Raw genomic sequence first — 20,672 nt, 5'->3', positions numbered from 1 at the left:
CAGCAGACTTGCTAGACTTGCCAGGCATCTCAAGTTTGTTGCACAAATGCAGCTAGTCTGCATTGCATGACTCCAGATCAACTTTCTTTGCAAATATTGTGCAAGTCTGCTGCAAATTCAGATTCAGTTATGTTGTGCAACAGTCATCCCACCACAGGGGGCACTGTGACTTGCAGAGCTCTTGCTGTAGACTCACTGCTACAACTTTGCTCTTCCTAGAGATTTCCCATGCAGATTTGCTATAAATTGGAAAAGTGTCAACTAGATCTTGTGCTTCAATTGCTCTGCAAATGTACAACTTGCCAGTGAAAATGTGCAGCAAGTTAACAAGACTTACAATTCAACAGGGCCACAAATTTGTGGCAAGTTATTCTTGCTATCTGGGAACTTCAATTTGACCCCACTTAGGCCCTGTTTACACCTGCTTGAAGCTTGTAACTCTAAAATGCTCAACAAGTTCAAATCCCATTCATTTCAATGGCCGCTGTTCAAATCTGAGCATTCTGTTGCCTGAAGCAAAATGCCTAAAGCCCCATACACACTATCAGATTTTCTGTTGATTTTTGTCTTCAGATTTACCAAAACCATGTAATGTAAGGGTCTGCCTGATTGCATACAAATTGAAACCCAACCCCTAGGTTTTGACCTCATATTATATGGTTTTGTTAAATCTGAAGGAAAAAAATCATAAAAAAATCCGATAGCGTGTATGGGGCTTAAGGCTCAAAAAAGTACACAAGGTTCTTTTGGGCCCCATAGACTTCAGTAGGAATTCCTGACTTAAGCGTTATTACGAGCGTTTTGACGCTTGTTTTCTGCTCAAACCGCAGCTCTCCACCCCTAAGTTCCTCTCCCTCTCTTCCCTCTGGTACTTTCTATTGGCTAAATAAAAAAATGCCTACAAAAGCTTGTAAAAAGCCGCAAAAAAGCTTAATGAAAAATGCCCAGAAAACACCGGTAAATCGACATGCTCAGGTGTGGATGAAAATCGAATTACATTTTTAAAGCAAAATTTTTTGAATAAAATTCTACTATTGTATGGACAGCTTTATGCAATTAACCCTTTAGGCCCCTTTAAAGTGGTTGTCAACCCTTACAAAGCACTTTGACCTACAGGTAAGCCTAGATTAAGGCTTACCTGTAGGTCCAAGAAATATCTCCTAAACCTACACGGCTTAAGAAATATTTACTAAAAGACAGTCACAGCTGTCTACGGCAAATGCGCCGTAGACAGCTGCGCGCAGGCGCACTATCACCGTTAGCAGCATGCTGCTGCTAACGGCGATATGCCGTTAGTGGCGGCTCCCATGCGCCGGAGTGACGTCATCGCTGCTCTGGCGCTGTGAGTGGCCGGAGCAGCAATACCCAGAAGAAGATGGACGCTCTGGACTACAGGGGACAGCGGCGACATCGCTGGCTCCTGTGTCAGGTAAGTGACACCTAATGGGCTACTATGCGATGCATAGTAGCCCATTATGCTTTACCTTTGCAAGGAGACAAAGAGGAAGTAAACCCATCAGGGTTTACTTCCTCTTTAATACTGCCCTGCTGTGGTTTGGCCGCAGCACAGTGTATCCACGGTTTTTGTAAAGGCTACCTGTGCTTTCCCATAGACTTTCTATTAGACCGTGAACTTTGGTGAGTTTTCTGAAAGCGCACCAAAGATGCAGCATGCTGGATTTTTGGTGCGCTTTCAGAAAACTCACAAAAAACACAAAATGTAATAAAAGTCTATGGGAAACCGCGGGTACACTGCGCCGCACCACTGCTGCGGCCAAACCACAGCAGGGTAGCATGAAACTGCCCTTACCCTTGCTGACCCCTCATACAGCCCTGTGTCAAAATGTAGCTGACCTGAAAACAAATGTTCGATTAAAGGAACTTCTGGGGATCTAAACTCACTGCCATCCATCCAAAATAGAATCAGTTTGGGTTAGTTGACCATTTCATTTTCATTTGTCACCATCCGGCGGTCACCGTCTGACCAAAATTATAAAGGTGTGTGTAGATTTGTATCCTGCAGTAAGCAGCTGGCCTGACAACCTTTGTTCCCTATTGCTGTCCCTGGAAAAGCCCCCATGTCTGATAGCATGACAACCTCTGACCAAAACAAATGTGTCTGCCAGAAATAAGTCACAGAGCTGGTTAGACGGGTGATCTCTTCCCTTTCAGGGTCATTAGGCTGCATAATGGTGTTCTTTCATTCTCGGTTATCACAGAGGATTTGGATAAATTTTGTATTTAAACACAACATACAAGAATGGATTTACTTAAAAGATTAACATGCAAAGTCATTAATCCATAGAAACCAGATTTCATTGTTCTTTGATTTTATATTAGTAAGCTGAGATACGTTATTGCACATCATAATTGCTCCAGGTACTGCCCTATTAAAAAAGCAAGGAGGACCTACTACTTTAACCACCTGACCTCTGGAAGATTTAACCCTCCCCCTTATGACCAGGCCATTTTTTGCTTTTTGCCACTGCGTAGACCTCTATGGAGCGACGGATGTCAGTGGTAAGATGTCCGCTGACATCCGACCCGCTCCGATCCGAAAAAGTGTGACAGAGGAAAACCGTCTGCAGATCGGATCGAATGAAAATGGACTCTAGGATCCATCTTCATCCGATCCCCCATAAAGGAGAGCGGTGCTTTGACAGGTTGGACCCTGCACAGTGTGCAGAGACAGACCTGTCATCTGCCTGCTCAGCGGGGATCGACGGAGCGATCCCCTGCTGAGCAAAGCGGAGCCCGTACACGGACACGTCAGTGTGAAAGGGCCCTTACTGACAATTGCGCGGTCATGCAACACTGTACCCAAATTAAAGTGACACTAAAGGTTCTGTTTTTTTTTCTTTTTTAAATAACAAACATATCATACTTACCTCCACTGTGCATCTCATTTTGCAAAGAGTGTCCCCGAACCTGCTCTTCTGGGGTCCCTCGTGGTATCTCTTGGCTCCTCCCCACATCAGATAACCCCCTGGGAGAAGCGCTGTCTGGGGTGGTTACCTTGCGAGCGTGCATCAGAGTCCAGCATTCGGCATCCATAGATGCCGAATGCAGGACTCGGCCCCGCCCCTGGCACTCGCATCATTGGATTTGATTGACAGCAGTAGGAGCCAATGGCTGCACAGCTATCAATCTATCCAATCAACAGCCGAGAACCCCAGGCAGAGAGACAGCATGTCCACATGGGACAAGTTTGAGGGTTCAGGTAAGTAAAACGGGGGGCTGGGGGGCCGGTCACTGCCAGGTGTTTTTTTTTTTCATCCTATGCATTAAGGTGAAAAAACTCAAACCCCTTTAAATTGATATCATTTTTTTCCCACAAATAGAGATTTCTTTTGGTGGTACAGTAAAACCTTTCTTTCTGAAACATGCTTGTAATCCAAAGCACTTGTGTATCAAAGCAAATTTCCCCACAAGAAATAATGCAAACTCAGATGATTTGTTCCACAACCATTCATTCATAAGTCCTTCAGTTTATAGTCCATATAAAAAAGATAGGTTGTGTATCCATAAAATGTCCATTCACAAATGGAAGCCTCCACAAGGGGGTTAGAAGCAAAATCCTGCAGGATCTACAGAGTATAAAGAGAAAAGAGGTGCCTCTAAGTGTAACAATATGCTGCTAAATGTTGTATCTTCATTAAATGTAACCATATTGCTACACTTATGCTGCGTACACACGACCAGACTTTTTGACAGCAAAGGTCCGACAATTCGATCGTGTGTGGGTTCCATCGGACCTTTGCTTGCCAAAAATCTGACGGACTTTAGAAATAGAACATGTTTTAAATTTTCCCGCCAGAACTCCGCCGGTCCCAGTTCCTAGCGGGAAACCCATCCGTCTGCATGTTGGTCCGACAGACCAAATACGACGAGAATGCTTCCAGCGATCCTTTCGTGCTGGTTCTCGGCGACAGGTTACTGTACATCTCTCGCTCTCTGCAATAGGAAAAACTAATTTTCCTATTGCAGCAAGCACGAGGGGGAATGCCCCTCCATGGGCATACCAGGCCCTTAGGTCTGGTACGGATTTTAAGGGGAACCACTTACACCGAAAAAACTGCGTGGGGGTCCCCCCAAAATCTATACCAGACCCTTATCTGAGCACGCAGCACAGCCGGTCAGGAAAGGGGGTGGGAACGAGCGAGCCCCCCCCCCCCCCCGAGCCGTACCAGGCCTCAAAATGGGGGGTGGGTGCTGTGGGAAAGGGGCGTGCCCTGTGGGCCCCCCACCCCAAAGCACCTTGTCCCCATGTTGATGAGGACAAGGGCCTCTTCCAGACAACCCTGGCCAAGGGCAGGGGGCTTATCGGAATCCGGGAGCCCCCTTTAATAAGGGGGCCCCCACCCTATGTGAATAAGTATGGGGTACATCGTACTCCTACCCATTCACCTTGGGGAAAATGTGTCAATAAAAAAACACACTACACAGGTTTTTAAAGTAGTTTATTAGGCAGCTCTGGGGGTCTTCTACCGACTTGGGGGGTCTCTTCCGACTTCCGCAAGCTTTCCGGTTCTTCTCCTGCTCTCTGGCCTCTTCTCCCGCTCTCCGGTTCTTCTGCCGGGCTCCTCCGCTATCTTATGCTCTTCTGCCGCTCTTTTGCTAGCGGTTGCCCGGCTTTCTCCTTAGTCGTTCATCTTCTTCTTCTTCCTTCTTCTGTTCTTCCGATGTTGACACGACGCTCTCTCCTGCTGTAATGCAGTGGACATGGTGCACAACGACATATATAGGCATAAGGGGCGGGGTCACCGGGTGATGTCACCCGGTGACCCCGCCCTTTATGACGTCACAGTCCCTGGGCATGCTGGGACTGTGACGTCATAAGGGGCGGGGTCATCGGGTGATATCACCCTTTAATCCCGCCCCTTATGTATATATATAAGTCGGTGCGCATGGTGTCCATGGCATTACAGCGGGAGAGAGCGTAGGAAGAACAGAAGAAAGGAAGAAGAAGACGAAGATGAGGACAATGGTGACGGCAACGACAACAAAGGAGAAAGCCGGGCCACCGTTAGCAAAAGACCGGCAAAAGAGCAGAAGATAGCGGAGGAGCCAGAAGAAGAACTGGAGAGTGGGAGAAGAGGCCAGACAGTGGGAGAAGAACCGGAAAGCGCGGGGAAGTCGGAAGAAGACCCCCGGTGCTGCCTAAAAAACTACTTTAAAAACCTGTGTAGTGTGTATTTTTATTGACACTTTTTCCCCCAGGTCAATGGGTAGGGGTACGATGTACCCCATACTTATTCACATAGGGTGGGGGGCTGGGATCTGGGGGCCCCCTTATTAAAGGGGGCTCCCGGATTCCGATAAGCCCCCTGTCCGCAGACCCTGACAACCAATGGCCAGGGTTGTCGGGAAGAGGCCCTTGTCCTCATCAACACGGGGACAAGGTGCTTTGGGGTGGGGGGCCTGCAGGGCGCCCCCCTTCCCAAAAGCACCCAGCCCCCATGTTGAGGCCATGTGGCCTGGTACGGCTCGGGGGGGACTCGCTTGTCCCCACCCCCTTTCCTGACCGGCCGGGCTGCGTGCTCGGATAAGGGTCTGGTATGGATTTTAGGGGGAACCCCACGCCGTTATTTCGGCGTAGGAGGTTCCCCTTAAAATCCATACCAGGCGATGGGGCTCGCAAGGTGTCAATCTCGCTGATAAAAGCGGCAAGATTGACTTTCTTTTCTAGTCCCGTCGTAACTCATCACATACAAAATGAACGGACTTTAGTCCCTGTGTGGGCAAGTCTGTTCATTTGGAAGTCCGCCGGAACTCCGTCGGGAAGTCCCGCGGACCTAGTCTGTCGGAAAGTCCAGTCATGTGTGGGCAAGTCCGTTCGTGTGGAAAGTCCACCGGAACTCTGCCGGAATTCCGTTGGACCCTAGTCTGCTGGAAAGTCTGGTCGTGTGTACAGGGCATTAGAGGTGCCTCTCTTTTCTTTTATACTCAGTTGTGATATGACACTACTTATATATCAGGATATCACTTGTATATCAAGTCAAAATTTAGCTTGTCTTACAAAACGCTCTCAAACCAAGTTACTCTCAAACCAAGGTTTTACTTTATTTGATCACCACTGGGGTTTTATTTATTTTTTTGCGCTATAAATGAAAAAAAAATATAAAATGTTTTACTTTCTGCTATAAAACATATGCAATTAAAAAAAATCTAATTTCTTTATAAATTTAGGCCAATATGCATTCTTCTACATATTTTTGGTAAAAAATATCCCAATAAGCATATGGTATACAGTATATACTGGAAATTGTATTTATTTTTTTATATAAGTAATGGCAGCGAGCAGCAACTTATAGTGGTACTGTGATAGTATGGCGGGCAGTCTGACACTAACTGACACTAGGTGACACTAATACAGTGATAAGTGCTAAAAATATACACTGTCACTGCACTAATGACACTAATGGCTGGGAAGGGGTTAACATCTAGGGTGATAAAAGGGTTAAATGTGTGTCTAACAGTGTTTGGTGCATTCACAGTGAGGTCCTTTTACTAAGGGATGTGTCCATTTTTAATCCCTGCTTTGCAGGGAAACAAAAACTGGCACATCCTTGCTTCACTGGACAGAATTCTGTATTGTTTACACTCACAGAGCTCTGTCCTGTCATCCTCAGTGTTCTGTCGATTTGTGCCCTCCGTCGAAAAGTGCCCGCACATGCCACTTTACGGGCACAATTGAATGCTATGCAAACAGCGGAGGGACACCGTATTTGTCATATTGCTGTCCGGTTTTGTCTGTGTTGCAGGGCGTGTTTGGCGTGTTGAAAGGCAGGTTTTGCCTGTGTCTGTGACAACTACAGTGTCCTTCCACTTTTTACATAGCCTTCAATTGTGCCCATGAAATAATATCTCCCATCGAAAAGCCTCCTACGATGTGCGCATGCGCTATGGGGAAATCACGTTAGCTGATCGGAAAATCAGCTGGAGTGCTCTTCCGTTCTGTGCATGCGGGCACTCCATCAGAGGCTCGTTACAGAGATTGGTGATGCGGTGTGTCAGACTGACACACCACACCACCAATTGCCACGATGCACGCCCCCTAGGGCACCGATCACCACTTATCATGCTGGACGTCATATGACGCCCAGTAAGGATAACTGAACCACCTCCAGGCCATCCTTCTGCTATAGGCCAGACGGGAAGTGGTTAAAGTCTTGTATTTTTTTGTTTAAAAATAACAAACATGTTATACTTACCTAACTTACCTGCTCTGTGTAGTGGTTTTACACAGAGCAGCCCTAATCCTCCTCTTCTTGGGTCCCTCGCTGGCGCTCCTGGCCCCTCCCTCCTGCCAAGTCTAGCTTGCTATGGGGGCACCCAAGTCGCTGCTCTATGTGTCCATTCAGAAACTGAGCCGTGACTCGGCCCCACCGCCTCCCTCTCCTCATTGGCTCACTGACTTTGAGTGCAGTGGGAGCCAATTTTGCCTGCTGCTGTGCCATTCTGGAGGGAGAGTCCTGGACAGCCGAGTCTCTAATGCAACATTGCTGGATCAAGATGGAGCTCAGTTAAGTATTAGGGGGGCTAAAGGGGGGGTGCTGCACACAGAAGGGTTTTTATCTTAATGCATAAGGATAAAAATCCTTCTGTCTTTAGAACCACTTTAATTGACAAGAAGTGTGTTTCCCGGAAGCTATCTATAGTGGGATGTACTTTTGTTCCTGTAATGAAACCTTTGCATAAAACTTAAAAAGAAAAAAACAGTAAAGTTGGCCATAGACAAATCGATACTCAACAGGTTCAGCAGGAATTGGTCAAATTTCTATCCATCTATGGGTCGGCTGGTTATACTGAAATTGATCTATCAATTGCCATCGTATGGGCACTGATGAGGCTGCACTGTTGAGGTGGTACTGTTCGGCACTGATAAGCTGCACTTATGGAGCTGCACTGATAATCTGGGCACTGATTATCAATGTAAATGTGCCCTGTGAGCCTTGCCGGTTATTGGCTCTCCTTTCCTCATACAGTGACAGGGCGTGAGGAAAGGAATGCAGATAAACTGCAAGTTTCTTTACATGTGATCAGCTGTCACAGAGCGCGCCTGATATGCACCACCAAAAGAGGAAGCTCTGCTTATCTGCCTCCCCCCCCTCCCCTGTGGGGGGAAGCGGGTACCTGGTTTTTGACATGTACTCGCTCCCACTTCCTACTGAGTTCCCCATGGCGAACTCAGCTCGAGGTTCGGCCCTCGCCGCAAAAAGGCATTACAAAAGGGCAGAGCAATTCGCTCTGCATCAGCCCCCGAGGGAGGATTCAAGAATCAGCTTGGGTGAGGACACCATGGGATCCCTGGTCAGGTAAGTGCCCTAATGGTAAAAGTCAGCAGCTACAGTATTTGTAGCTGCTGACTTTAACTGGTTGCGGACCAGCCACCGCAGTTTTACTGCGGCAGGTTGGCTCCGCTGCATGAAATCACGTTATATTACATGATCTCATGGGGCTTGGATAGCAGGCACGTGCGCAAGCTCCGTGAGTCCCACCGTGGGTCCCGCGGGCTTGATGTCCGCGGGGATACCCACGATCGTCTCAAGGAGAGGAAGAACGGGGAAATACTAATGTAAACAAGCATTTCCACATTCTGCCTAGTAAAACGGCCACTGATCACCGCTCCCTGTGATCGAGAGCAGTGATCAGTGATGTGTCACACGTAGCTTCTCCCCCCCACAGTTAGAATCACTCCCTAGGACACACTTAACCCCTACAGCGCCACCTAGTGTTAACCCCTACAGCGCCACCTAGTGTTAACCCCTACAGTGCCACCTAGTGTTAACCCCTTCATTGCCAGTCACTTTTAAACAGTAATCAATGCATTTTTAATCACACTGATGGCTATATAAATAAGAATGGTCCCAAAAATGTGTCAAAATTGTCCGATGTGTCGCAGTCACGATAAAAATCATTGATCACCGTCATTATTAGTAAAAAATAAAAATTATTAATAAAAAAGCGGTAAAACTATCCCCTATTTTGTAGACGCTATAACTTTTGCGCAAACCAATCAATAAACGATTATTGTGATTTTTTTTTTTACCAAAAATCCAAACATATGTAGAACAATATGTATCGGCCTAAACTAAGAGGGAAAAAAATTATATATTTTTTGGGGATATTAATTATAGCAAAAAGTAAAAAATAATGCTTTTTTTTTCAAAATTTACGCTCTTTTTTTGTTTATAGTGCAAAAAATAAAAACCGCAGAGGTGATCAAATACCACCGAAAGAAAGCTCTATTTGTAGGAAAAAAGAACGTAAATTTTGTTTGGGAGTCACGTCGCACAACTGCGCAATTGTCAGTTAAAGCGACGCAGTGCCGAATCGCAAAAAGTGCTCTGGTCTTTGGCCAGCCAAATCCTCCGGGGCTGAAGTGGTTAAATCTTTTGGTGGGGGGGGGGGGGGCTGGAGCTCCGCTTTAAGTTCTTTTATTTCCTAATTTATTACATATCGTCTGTTCTGGGTTAGGATTACTATGTGGTGTTGCAGTTAGACAAATAATATTTGAGCTGCTTGTCCTTGTTTTTATCCATAACAGCAAACAAAGACATCAGTCTCACTAAGACCTTTGTTTCTGCTTTCCAAGGGCTGAGAATTGGCTGTCAAATATAGCAAAGTAGTTGGAACAAACCCTTCACTTTTGGAAGACTTCAGTATTATTATTAAGGTCCAAACACACTCTCAGTTTAACAAAGCTAAATACATTTCAGGTGTATCACAAACTGTGGTCAGCGCCTTAAAGTACAATAGTGATGGCTTGTGTAGAAAAAAAGCCTTTCCCCCAGCAGCTGCACAGAAGGATATTTGCTCTTTGTGGGGAAGCAGTGATCTCTCTGCAAAGATCTGACACATCCCTACTGGGTCAGAGTCACAACTGTCCAATAAATGGATAGCATGAGCATTGCTGATTGCAGAGGTATAGGTTTGACTCAGTGGGGGGGGGGGGGGGGGGGGGGGGTGTTGGACCTCTGCAGAGAGACCACTGCTCCCATAGACAGAGCGAGGGTCCTACTTTGTAGCTGCTGCCAGGGAACAGGCGACTTCTTCATATTTTGGGCCTCGTTCACACTATGTGCAGATGTGAGTTTTTCTGCACACGTTCTGCAAAAAACAATTGTTATTTCTGTGTCCTGTTCACACCACAACACTAGTATCACTTGCGGATTTCTTCTGCGCAGGAATCTGCAACATGTACAAAACTCACAGTCTCTGCAAGTGAAATCTGTGCGTCAGTTTCCATCAGTTTATCTACATGTATGGTGTAAACAAGGCCTTAATCTTTGCCTATGTTCCAGTTTAGGCTGGTGCCATGACCACTGCCCCAGGTTGCATGTTTCAGGGTGGCTCCTTTCTCCTGAAGCATCCTATGGAGCCACCCCAGCATGCCAGGACTAGACACTGTGTGCAGCAATAGAAACACACTGACCCTGGCCTAGGATGGCCTAGGATGGCAAGACACTCCTCCTCCCTACCAACACAGGACTCTCTACAGAGTGCAGTGATGTGTCTGTTTTTAATCTTGCTGCAAAGCAAAATTGTGTAATTTCCATTGCGACTTTACAGTGCAACTTGATGTGACTCTGGATGAGTGTGACTTTGTTACGGCTTGGACTAGTGTGATTGTTTGTGTTCTACCGAGTCGCTGGACATGTGCAGAATGGAAAAATTTGTTTAATTTATGCCGCGTACACACGGGCGGACTGTATGGCGTACTTAGTCCGTCGAAACACATTTCAGCGGACAGTCCGCTCGTGTGTGGGCTTCAGCGGACTTTTTCAGCGTGCAGTCTGGCGTACTAAGAATTTCGGATTTTTCGAAATTCTGTCCGTCGTACTTTGGTTTCAGCGGACAATCCGCTCGTCAGTAGGCTAGTTCGACGGACTAAGAATGGCGCATGCCCAGAAAGGATTTACACAGCGGAAGGGTGCTTTGCTGTGTATTCGACTTCCTATTTCTAGTCCCGTCGTACGTGCTGTACACGTCATCGTGCAAGCTTTCGACGGACTGTTTGTGCATCCGTGTGTGGTCAAGTCCGTTCAGTCGAAAGTATGACGGACTGTCCGTCGGATTGTATGACGGACTAAGTACGCCATACAGTCCGCTCGTGTGTATGCGGCATAAGTCTTGTTTCGCATTCCAAATTTTCGGGAACAATTAGAATTTGAAATGGTCAAAAATGTATCAACCAATCCAAATTCCGTGTGAAGAGTAGCTGGTTGTTAAGGAGCTGACAGGAAGCCAGCCACCGCATCCTTAACTGATGACCCCTCTGACAGCTGAATGTAAAAAAAAAATGGCGGCAATAAAAAATAAAGGGGGAAAAAACAGCGTGCCCTCCCCCATCCATACCAGGCCCTTTGGGTCTGGTATGGATTTTAAGGAAAACTCTTAAATGGGGGGATGTTTTGGGGGGGCTTGTCCCCTCAAAGCACCTTGTCCCCATATTGATTCCGATAAGCCCCCACCTGCAGACCCCAACAACCACCTGCCAGGTTCATAGTTGCATAGTAGGTGAGGTTGAAAAAAGACACAAGCCCAACAAGTCCAACCTATGTGTGTGATATGTCAGTATTACATTGTATATCCCTGTATGTTGTGGTCGTTCAGGTGCTTATCTAATATTTTTTTTTAAACTATTGATGCCCCCTGCTGAGGCCACCACCTGTGGGAGGGAATTCCACATCCTTGCCGCTCTTACAGTAAAGAACCCTCTATGTAGTTTAAGGTTAAAACTCTTTTCTTCTAATTTTAATGAGTGGCCATGTGTCTTGTTAAACTCCCTTCTGCGAAAAAGTTTCATCCCTATTGTGGGGTCACCAGTACGGTATTTATAAATTGAAATCATATCCCCTCTCAAGCGTCTCTTCTACAGAGAGAATAAATTCAGTGATCGCAACCTTTCCTGATAACTAATATCCTCCAGACCCTTTATTAGCTTTGTTGCCCTTCTTTGTACTCGCTCCATTTCCAGTACATCCTTCCTGAGGACTGGTGCCAAGAACTGGACAGCATACTCCAGGTGTGGCCGGACCAGAGTCTTGTAGAGAATTATTATTTTATCTCTGGAGTTGAGCCCCTTTTTAATGCATGCCAATATTCTGTTTGCTTTGTTAGCAGCAACTTGGCATTGCATGCCATTGCCATTGCTATTTCTGAGCCTATCATCTACTAGGACCCCCCAGGTCCTTTTCCATCCTAGATTCCCCTAGAGGTTCTCCCCCCATTGTATAGATTGCATTCATATTTTTGCCACTCAAATGGATTATTTTACATTTTTCTACATTGAACCTCATTTGCCATGTAGTTGCCCACCTCATTAATTTGTTCAGATCTTCTTGCAAGGTTTCCACATCCTGCGGAGAAGTTATTGCCCTGCTTAGCTTATTATTGACCCCATCCTCCAGGTCGTTTATGAACAAAATAAATAGGATTGGTCCCAGCACAGAACCCTGGGGGGCCCCACTACCCACACTTGACCATTCCGAGTACTCCCCATTTATCACCACCCTCTGAACTCGTAGTCTTGTAGCCAGTTTTCAATCCATGTACTCACCCTATGGTCCATACCAACTGACCTTACTTTGTACAGTAAACGTTTATGGGGAACTGTGTCAAATGCTTTTGCAAAATCCAGATACACCACATCTATGAGCCTTCCTTTATCTAGATGGCAGATCACCTCCTCCTCAACTCCCCTCTCCTCAAAAGGTTAATAGATTGGTTTGGAAAAAACGATTCTTCATGAATCCATGCTGATTACTGCTAATGATACCGTTCTCATTACTAAAATCTTGTTTATAGTCTCTTATCCTAATTTCCAACAGCTTGCATACTATTGATGTTAGGCTAACTGGTCTGTAATTCCCAGGGATGTGTTTTGGGCCCATTTTAAATATTGGTGCTACATTGGCTTTTCGCCAATCAGCTAGTACCATTCCAGTTAGTGGACTGTGAGTAAAAATTAGGAACAATGGTCTGGCAATTACTTAACTAATTTCCCTAAGTACCCTCGGATGCAAGCCATCTGGTCGCGGTGATTTATTAATGTTAAGCTCCCAAGTCTAATTTTAATGATAAACATTGCAGTTTTGGTTACTGAAGCCCCCCGATTCCCTTGTGAAGACTGAGGAGAAGAATAAATTCAATACTTTCGCCATCTCCCCATCCTTTGTAAGCAGATGTCCTTCCTCATTCTTTATGGGGCCAATATGGTCTCTCCTCCCTTGTTTACTGTTTACATACTTTGTATGCAGGGCCGTTTTTTCAATTGGGCACACTGGGCAGGTGCCGGGGGCCCCACTTGCCTGGAGGACCCTGCACACAGTCCCAGGGCCGCCGCCGATAATTAGCGCAGCAGCACTGCTGCTTCAGAAGACTGACTGCGTCGTGCACTGCACTGGTTGCTCGCTTACTAGAATCGCCGGCCACCCGGTGTTTAGCTTAGCAACCAGTGACGTCAGTCAGAGGCCACGGCTGCCCCAGCATTTATAGCGAACCGCGGCCGCAGCTACTGAACAAGCTTAAGCTCTGCCCACCTCTGCTTTTCTTCAGGGAGGGAGCGGAGCGGTCTCAGCAGCGGAGCGAAACTTTCTGTTTCTGAAGAGGTTGATTCTCTTGTGCCATCTTCATCTTGGCAATGAGAAGACAGCACGGCCCCTGCCTCCATCTTGTATTTATATTCTGTATCTGTATGGTGTATTGCAGAACAATGTAGGATGGCATGTATTGTATAGCACACCACAGTTCGCCCCAACATACTGACTTGAGCCCTTGGGGGTATTTTATAGTCATAATACACACTGCTGATCTGTCTAGGTGATTGGTGAAGGGATGTACAACCTTTCAGTGGTGATCTTTGATCTACTTTAGCCTGCAACTTGCTTGCTTATGGAACAAATAATGAATCTCTATGTTACAGTATAGAAGCATAATACATATGAATGTCCTATGGTATAGAAACATGCTAGATATGGATGTCCTATACAGAATTTTATGATACTGGTAGCTGGTATAAAGATTAGTAGGGTCTATAGCTATGAAATCTTTGGAGCTGGTAATCAGAGAAGACAAGCAGTAATCTTGTATCATCTGTCCTTCCATAGTGATGACACAGGACGTCTGTCTGTTTGCCTGTAGGAGACACATTGCTTTGCTAGGTTATAATATCAGTGACAAGTATGCTCATTGGTGTGATTAGCTATAATTCTTGATTTCCAATTAAATGGCTTTATCATGGATAATATGATTATAGGGACAGTATAGCCCCAACATCACGTTCCCCTGGCTGCAGGACTACAAGCCTCAGCATGTCACTGGTGGCTTATTATTTCTAGATATCAATGTGCTACATTTAAATAATCTCTCTCTCTCTCTCTCTCTCTCTCTCTCTCTCTCTGGCCATGGCCACCCCAGCATTCATAGTGCACCACGGCCGCAGCTAGTGAACAAGCTTGATGATCTTGTGCCATCTTCATCTTGGCATCGAAAAAACGGCCCTGATTGATAGCTGCCTGTGAGTGACTCACTGCATCAGGCCAGCGGGCAGTGGCCTCAAGTAAGTCACTGTCTAGCTGTCTAAGTAAGTTCAAGTTGTGCCCATCAAAAGCTGCCACTGTGCCCACTGCCCATCAAAGCTGCTACTGTGCCCATCAAAGCTGCCACTGTGCCCATCAAACACAGCCACTGTGCCTATCAAACACAGCCACTGTGCCCATCGAAGCTGCCACTGTGTCCATCAAACCCAGCCAATGTGCCCATCAAAAGCAGCCACTGTGCCCACTACCCATCAAAGCTGCCACTGTGTCCATCAAAAGCTGCCACTGTGCCCATCAAAAGCTGCCACTGTGCCCATAAAAACTGCCACTTTGCCCATCAAGGCTGCCACTGTGCCCATCGAAGCTGCCACCGTGCCCATCAAACACAGCCACTGTGCCCATCGAAAGCAGCCACTTTGCCATTAAACGCAACCACTGTGCCCATCAAACAGCCACTGTGCCTATTTCAGTAAAGGGGAGCGGTTAGTAAGATGACCATGCCCATGTGGGGACGCCACAAATATTTCTGCACCCAGGCATCTGTGACCCTAGGATCGGCCCTGGCCCCACCTGCCCAGCGACCCCAGCCAAGCATCATTCAGATGTCACAAAGTTTGCTGCCGCATTGTGCCAGTGCTGTGCAGTGAAGCTCCCTAATCTCCCTCTGCATTTCAGGTGTGGCTCACTGTACCGGTAATATTTCTGAGAATACTACCTTGGAGGTCCTTTTCCTCAATTTAGCTCCCAAGTCCCTAAAATCATTCTTTAGGACACTCCATCTGCCTCTGACTTTGTCATTGGTGCCAAGGTGCACCACAACAGCTGGGTCTTCCCCAGACTCTCACAGTAATCTGTCCACCAGATCCATGATCAGGGCTGCCACCAGGGGGGGCCCTCCCGGGTCAGAAGAAGGCAGGACGGGTGAAGGGGATCCGTACTGTGCAGTACAGAAATGATCTCACAGTTTCTGCTGTTCTCGTGTCATTGAATCAGGCATCCAGGGCCGGTGCTAGCACTAGGCAAACTAGGCAGCCGTCTAGGGCGCACTGCTACCTTTGGGCGCCCAGCCGCAGCTTTTCCCTCCCTGTCTGCATGCTCTGCAGCCTATAGCACGTAACGAACTCAGTCTCAAGCAGCTGCTCCATCTGATGTGCAGCGCAGCACTGGAGCCAGCACTAGAGGAAGCAGAGCCGATGCTTCCTGTAATAGCACTGCCTCCTCTCACATAGGCAGGGCAAAGGGGATGGAGTCAGGGGTGGAGCCAATAGGGGGAGAGGCAAAATGGGGTTTCGCCTAGGGTTTCAAAAATCCTTGCACCAGCCCTGCAGTCATCAAGCACTTTACTGCCAAATCTGGCTACTTTGGGCATGTGCACCCCTCGTGTGACAGTGATCTGCCTGTACTACGCTTCTCAGCAACATGTCAGCTTTGTGAAAACGAGCTGGAACCAGGTAGGAAGCTACAAACAGGGGCTGTGGAGGTAAGGGCGGAGGGGCTGTTTGTGTACAATGAGGGGCCAGAGGCTTGTGTATGTGCAGATTTGTGTATGTGGGGCTGCCATATATACAGGTGTGTGTGAGGGAGGATGCCATATATACAGGTGTGTGTGTGTGTGTGTGTGTGTGGGGGGCTGACATATATACAGGTGTGTGTGTGAGGGGTGGGCTGCCATATACAGGTGCGTGTGAAGGGGGCTGCTATATATACAGGTGTGTGGGCTGACATATATACAGGTGTGTGTGAGGGGGGCTTCCATATATACAGGTGTGTGTGTGTGGGGGGGGGGCTGACATATATACAGGTGTGTGTGATGGCGGCTGCCATATATACAGGTGTGTGTGGGGGGGGGGCTGCCATATATAAAGGTCTGTATGTGGTGGGTGGGCTGCCATATACAGGTGCGTGTAAAGGGGGCTGCCATGTATACAGGTGTGTGTGAGGGGGGCTGACATATATAAAGGTGTGCGTGTGGAGGGCGCTGACACATATACAGGTGTGTGGGGGGGGGGGGACTGATATATATATATATATACTAGACATGGGTGCCGTCAAAAAATTGTTTTGTTTTTTTTCCGTATGAAAAAAAAATGATATTTCGTAATTCGTGTACGAAATTTAATTCAGATTCGTACAAAATACTAATTTACGTTAGATTCGTAAACTTGTCGTTAAAATAATGAAAGTTCGTTATGATGAATTTATCATTATGAGGGGTTCCCACCATCCCTGTGCTGTGCTGTCTTCCTGGGTTTTTAACTTTTAGGTTTAACTTTTTGTAACAATTACGAATGTTCATTATGATACAAAATTTAATTCAGATTCGTACAAAATACAAATTTCCATTAGATACGTAAACTTGTCGTTAAAATAACGAAAGTTCATTATGATGAACTTATCATTATGAGGGGCTCCCACCATCCCTGTGCTGTGCTGACTTCCTCTGATTGGTGAAGAAAACACCAGCCATGTTTCTGTTAATTCGGATCTGAATTTCTTTAAGGAAATTTCGTATTTCGTATGAAATTCATAAGCATAAAAATTCGTATTTCAGATTCGTACGAATGTATGAATTTATGGAAATTCGTACGAATTGAAATGAATCGCACATGTCTAATATATACAGGTATGTGTGAGGGGGGCTGACATATATACAGGTGTGTGTGTTATGGGGGGGCTGACATATATACAGGTGTGTGTGTTATGGGGGGGCTGACATATATACAAGTGTGATGGGGGCTGACATGTATACAGGTATGTGTGTGTGGGGGGCTGACATATATACAGGTATGTGTGAGGGGGGCTGACATATATACAGGTGTGTGTGTTATGGGGGGTCTGACATATATACAGGTGTGTGTGTTATGGGGGGCTGACATATATACAAGTGTGAGGGGGGCTGACATATATACAGGTGTGTGTGTTATGGGGGGCTGACATATATACAAGTGTGAGGGGGGCTGACATATATACAGGTGTGTGTGTTATGGGGGGCTGACATATATACAAGTGTGAGGGGGGCTGACATATATACAGGTGTGTGTGTTATGGGGGGGCTGACATATATACATATATGTGTGTGCGGGGAGGCTGACATATATACAAGTGTGAGGGGGGCTGACATGTATACAGGTATGTGTGTGTGAGGGGGGCTGACATATATACAAGTGTGAGGGGGGCTGACATATATACAGGTATGTGTGTGTGGGGGGGCTGACATATATACAAGTGTGAGGGGGGCTGACATATATATACAGGATTGGGGGGGGGCTGAGTGCGTACAGGTGAGGTGGCCGGTGTACGGATTCAGTAGGATGGCCCATAGGCAAAACCTGGGGAATATTGGTGGTCAGGCTCAGGGGGGCTCAGGCCCAAAGCTGTGTAAGTGGCCCAAAAATTTCTGATGGCTGTCCGTGATGTGCTGAACCCGACGGCACGGTAGAAAACATACAGTTCAGCGCTTCAGGTCTTTGTTACAGATTGCCCTCTCTGTCCTTCTAAGAATTGAGTCCCCTACCACCTGAAGAAAGGAATCTGTTTTTACTTTCCCTTCCCTTCCCCCCAACTCGCACTCGAGGAGTCTGCTCCTGGCAGCTAGGAGAGTCCCTCAGCTCCAGCAGTGCTGGTCCCTGACTGGTTTCACCAATGTCACTCAATGGAGCGTACTTATTGGGGTGCTCCAGCCATGAATCTGCCTCCCTGGCACTTCCCCCTCTACCCTTCTTGACCGTCACCCTTCTACTCTTTCTTTAGTGCCTGCACCTCTTTGTCTCCACCCGCCTCTGTGCTGGCCCCTGCCGGCAACTGTCGGGCACCTTCTTGGGTATCCTTCAGTATGGAGGGTCTTCTCAGTGCTGACAGTTGCTTCCCCAGATTCAGAACCTGGGCTTCCAGGGAAACAATGTGCTTGCATTTTGCACAGCAGTATTCGCCCTCGATCGGATGATCAAGGAACGCATACATGCCACAAGATGTACAACAAGTCGCATCTCCACACCCGCTGGGCATCGTACCTAATAATTTAATGAGGATTGGGGATTATACCCTGTCCAAATTACCTAACAACTAGCTTCCTGACACTAATACTTAACAAGACAATACACAGGTACTCGCAGACCAACGTGCACTCGGATTGCGGAAGAAAGTCCTTATCCTCATCAACATGGGGACAGGGTGTGTTGGGGGGCTGTTGTTAAGCTCTTCAGGCATTCTGACTTTTGTTTGCTGCATGCCTGTAGCAAGTTTGTGGGAAGTTCAGAGACCTAACACAGCCAGGCAACCAGCATTTTCACAAGGAGGCCAGGAATGATTACATGCTTAGTTTTCATTCAGCAAACTTTAGAAAAACTTTTACTAACACATTCATTTGTTGAACGTCTGAAAGAATTACCTTGAGATCTTCGGGGATCCAGCTATATTCTTAGTGTAGACATCGTCTTTATCATAAGCCTACAGAAATTAAACAGGAGGAATTATTTAAGCTGAAAGACACATGTAAATTATTGTTAAAAAGTGTATGTAATACTCAATAACAAAAATCTATAATATTGCAGCCGTCTGGTCCTTACATGTGGTGGCTGCCTTCGTTTTCTTTTTTTTTTGTTTTTTTTTTCTTTCCACTTGGAGATTCTGCAAATAATACACTTCCTGACATTTTGTATCTACTTTCAAATCTTCACTGTATCTATGGATGGAGCCATGGTTGTCACACAGACTGGAATTCAAACATGTCTGCTTTTCTTCATCTCCGTTGCATGGCGGATTGATGGGACTAGTAGTTACACAATAAAGATAAGCTTGTTTGTCTTTCTTATCTGTTCACAGGAAGCAACAAGGAGATTGCATTTCTGTCCAGATTAACAGCTATTTTCTGTACTTTCTGAAAATGTTCTTGGCCCGAAAAAAAAAGAAAACGAGTGCAGCCACCAAATCTGAGGACCGCTAAGCTGTAATATATATTATATTTTGTTCTTTGGTTTAGATGTCGCTTAAAACAATATTAAACAAACAAAACAAAAAAAAGTAATATGTTGCAGTTTACCAATCCTTAGATGCGGTGGCTGCATTTGTTTTCTGTTAGTAGGCTTTTTTTCCTCTGTTTTTCCCTAGTGATCTGTCCAGTAAACACACCTCCTGTATTAGAGTGCCCCCACTCTGGATGAAGGAGCAACAGAGACACCTTTTAACAGCAGCATTGTCAGTCTGGGGGGAGCGGAGTGTTGGAAGTACTAACAGATTTAGAAAAACGAATGCCGCGTACACACGACCGTTTTTTCCGTCTGAATAAACTCTGACAGTTTTTCCAATGGAGTTCCAATGGAGTTTGGAAATGGACTTGCCTACACACTCGTTTAGAATGCAGTGACGTACAGCACGTACGACGGGACTAGAAAAAGGAAGTTCAATAGCCAGTAGCCAATAGCTGCCTTTACGTTGTTTTTGGTCTGTCGGAACAGCATACAGACAAATGATTTTCCCAACAGGAATTGATTCCGTTGGAATAATTTAAAACATGTTCTATTTCTAGGTCCGTCAGAATTTTCAAAAAAAAAAAAAAAGTCAGCTGAAGCCCACACACGATCGAAATATCCAATGGAATGATTCCGTCTGACTTTTTCTGCCAGAAAGTCCGACCGTGTGTACGCGACATAACTAATTGAAGCCAAACTTCAGCTCACACTTTATAATCAGTTACAGCAAACAGTTCTTTTTGGTATAAAGGTTTTCAATAAATAAAAGCTGATCATTGTAAGCACCCCTCAGTTGTAAATGGTTTGTCTCAAACCTCTAACTACTACATCTTCAGAACAGCGTCTTCTATTGAAAATGAACAGACTTACTGTCTGGATCACCAGAAATAAAGCATAACAAAGAAAACAAATAATGTCCTGTACACACGCTCAGAAATTCTGATGGAAAAAGTCTGATCGGATTATGTTGTCGGAAAATCCGATCGTGTGTGGGCTCTATCGGACTTTTTCCATCAGAATTTCCGACGCACAAAGTTTGAGAGCAGGATCTAAAATTTTCCGACAACAAAATCCGATTGTGTGTAGACAATTCCGACAGACAAAGTGACACACATACTCAGAATAAACTAAGAGACGAAAGCTATTAGCTACTGGCCCG

At 46.0% G+C, this 20,672-nt stretch overlaps 1 protein-coding gene across 3 annotated transcripts in view; it reads right to left on the bottom strand.

Annotated features, from left to right (window-relative positions):
- LOC143942921 (coiled-coil domain-containing protein 170-like) overlaps nucleotides 1–20,672 on the bottom strand; it is a 121,420-nt gene that overhangs the window by 99,718 nt on the left and 1,030 nt on the right. For 2 of the 3 annotated variants that reach the window (XM_077464347.1, XM_077464346.1), the window contains exon 2: nucleotides 18,934–18,992. In XM_077464347.1, the coding sequence (XP_077320473.1) occupies nucleotides 18,934–18,992 (59 nt within the window). Of the gene's footprint in view, nucleotides 1–1,854; nucleotides 1,966–18,933; nucleotides 18,993–20,672 lie in introns of those variants that run through there. The other variant, XM_077464348.1, reaches the window with a different exon arrangement.

This window comes from Lithobates pipiens, unplaced genomic scaffold (genome assembly GCF_037356315.1).
Source record: "Lithobates pipiens isolate NorthernLeopardFrog02 unplaced genomic scaffold, aLitPip1_a1.2 Scaffold_30, whole genome shotgun sequence".
In the NCBI taxonomy this organism is placed as follows: Eukaryota; Metazoa; Chordata; class Amphibia; order Anura; family Ranidae; genus Lithobates; species Lithobates pipiens.
The sequence above is the reverse complement of the archived record's forward strand: the minus strand, read 5'-3'. Positions and strand labels throughout refer to the sequence as shown.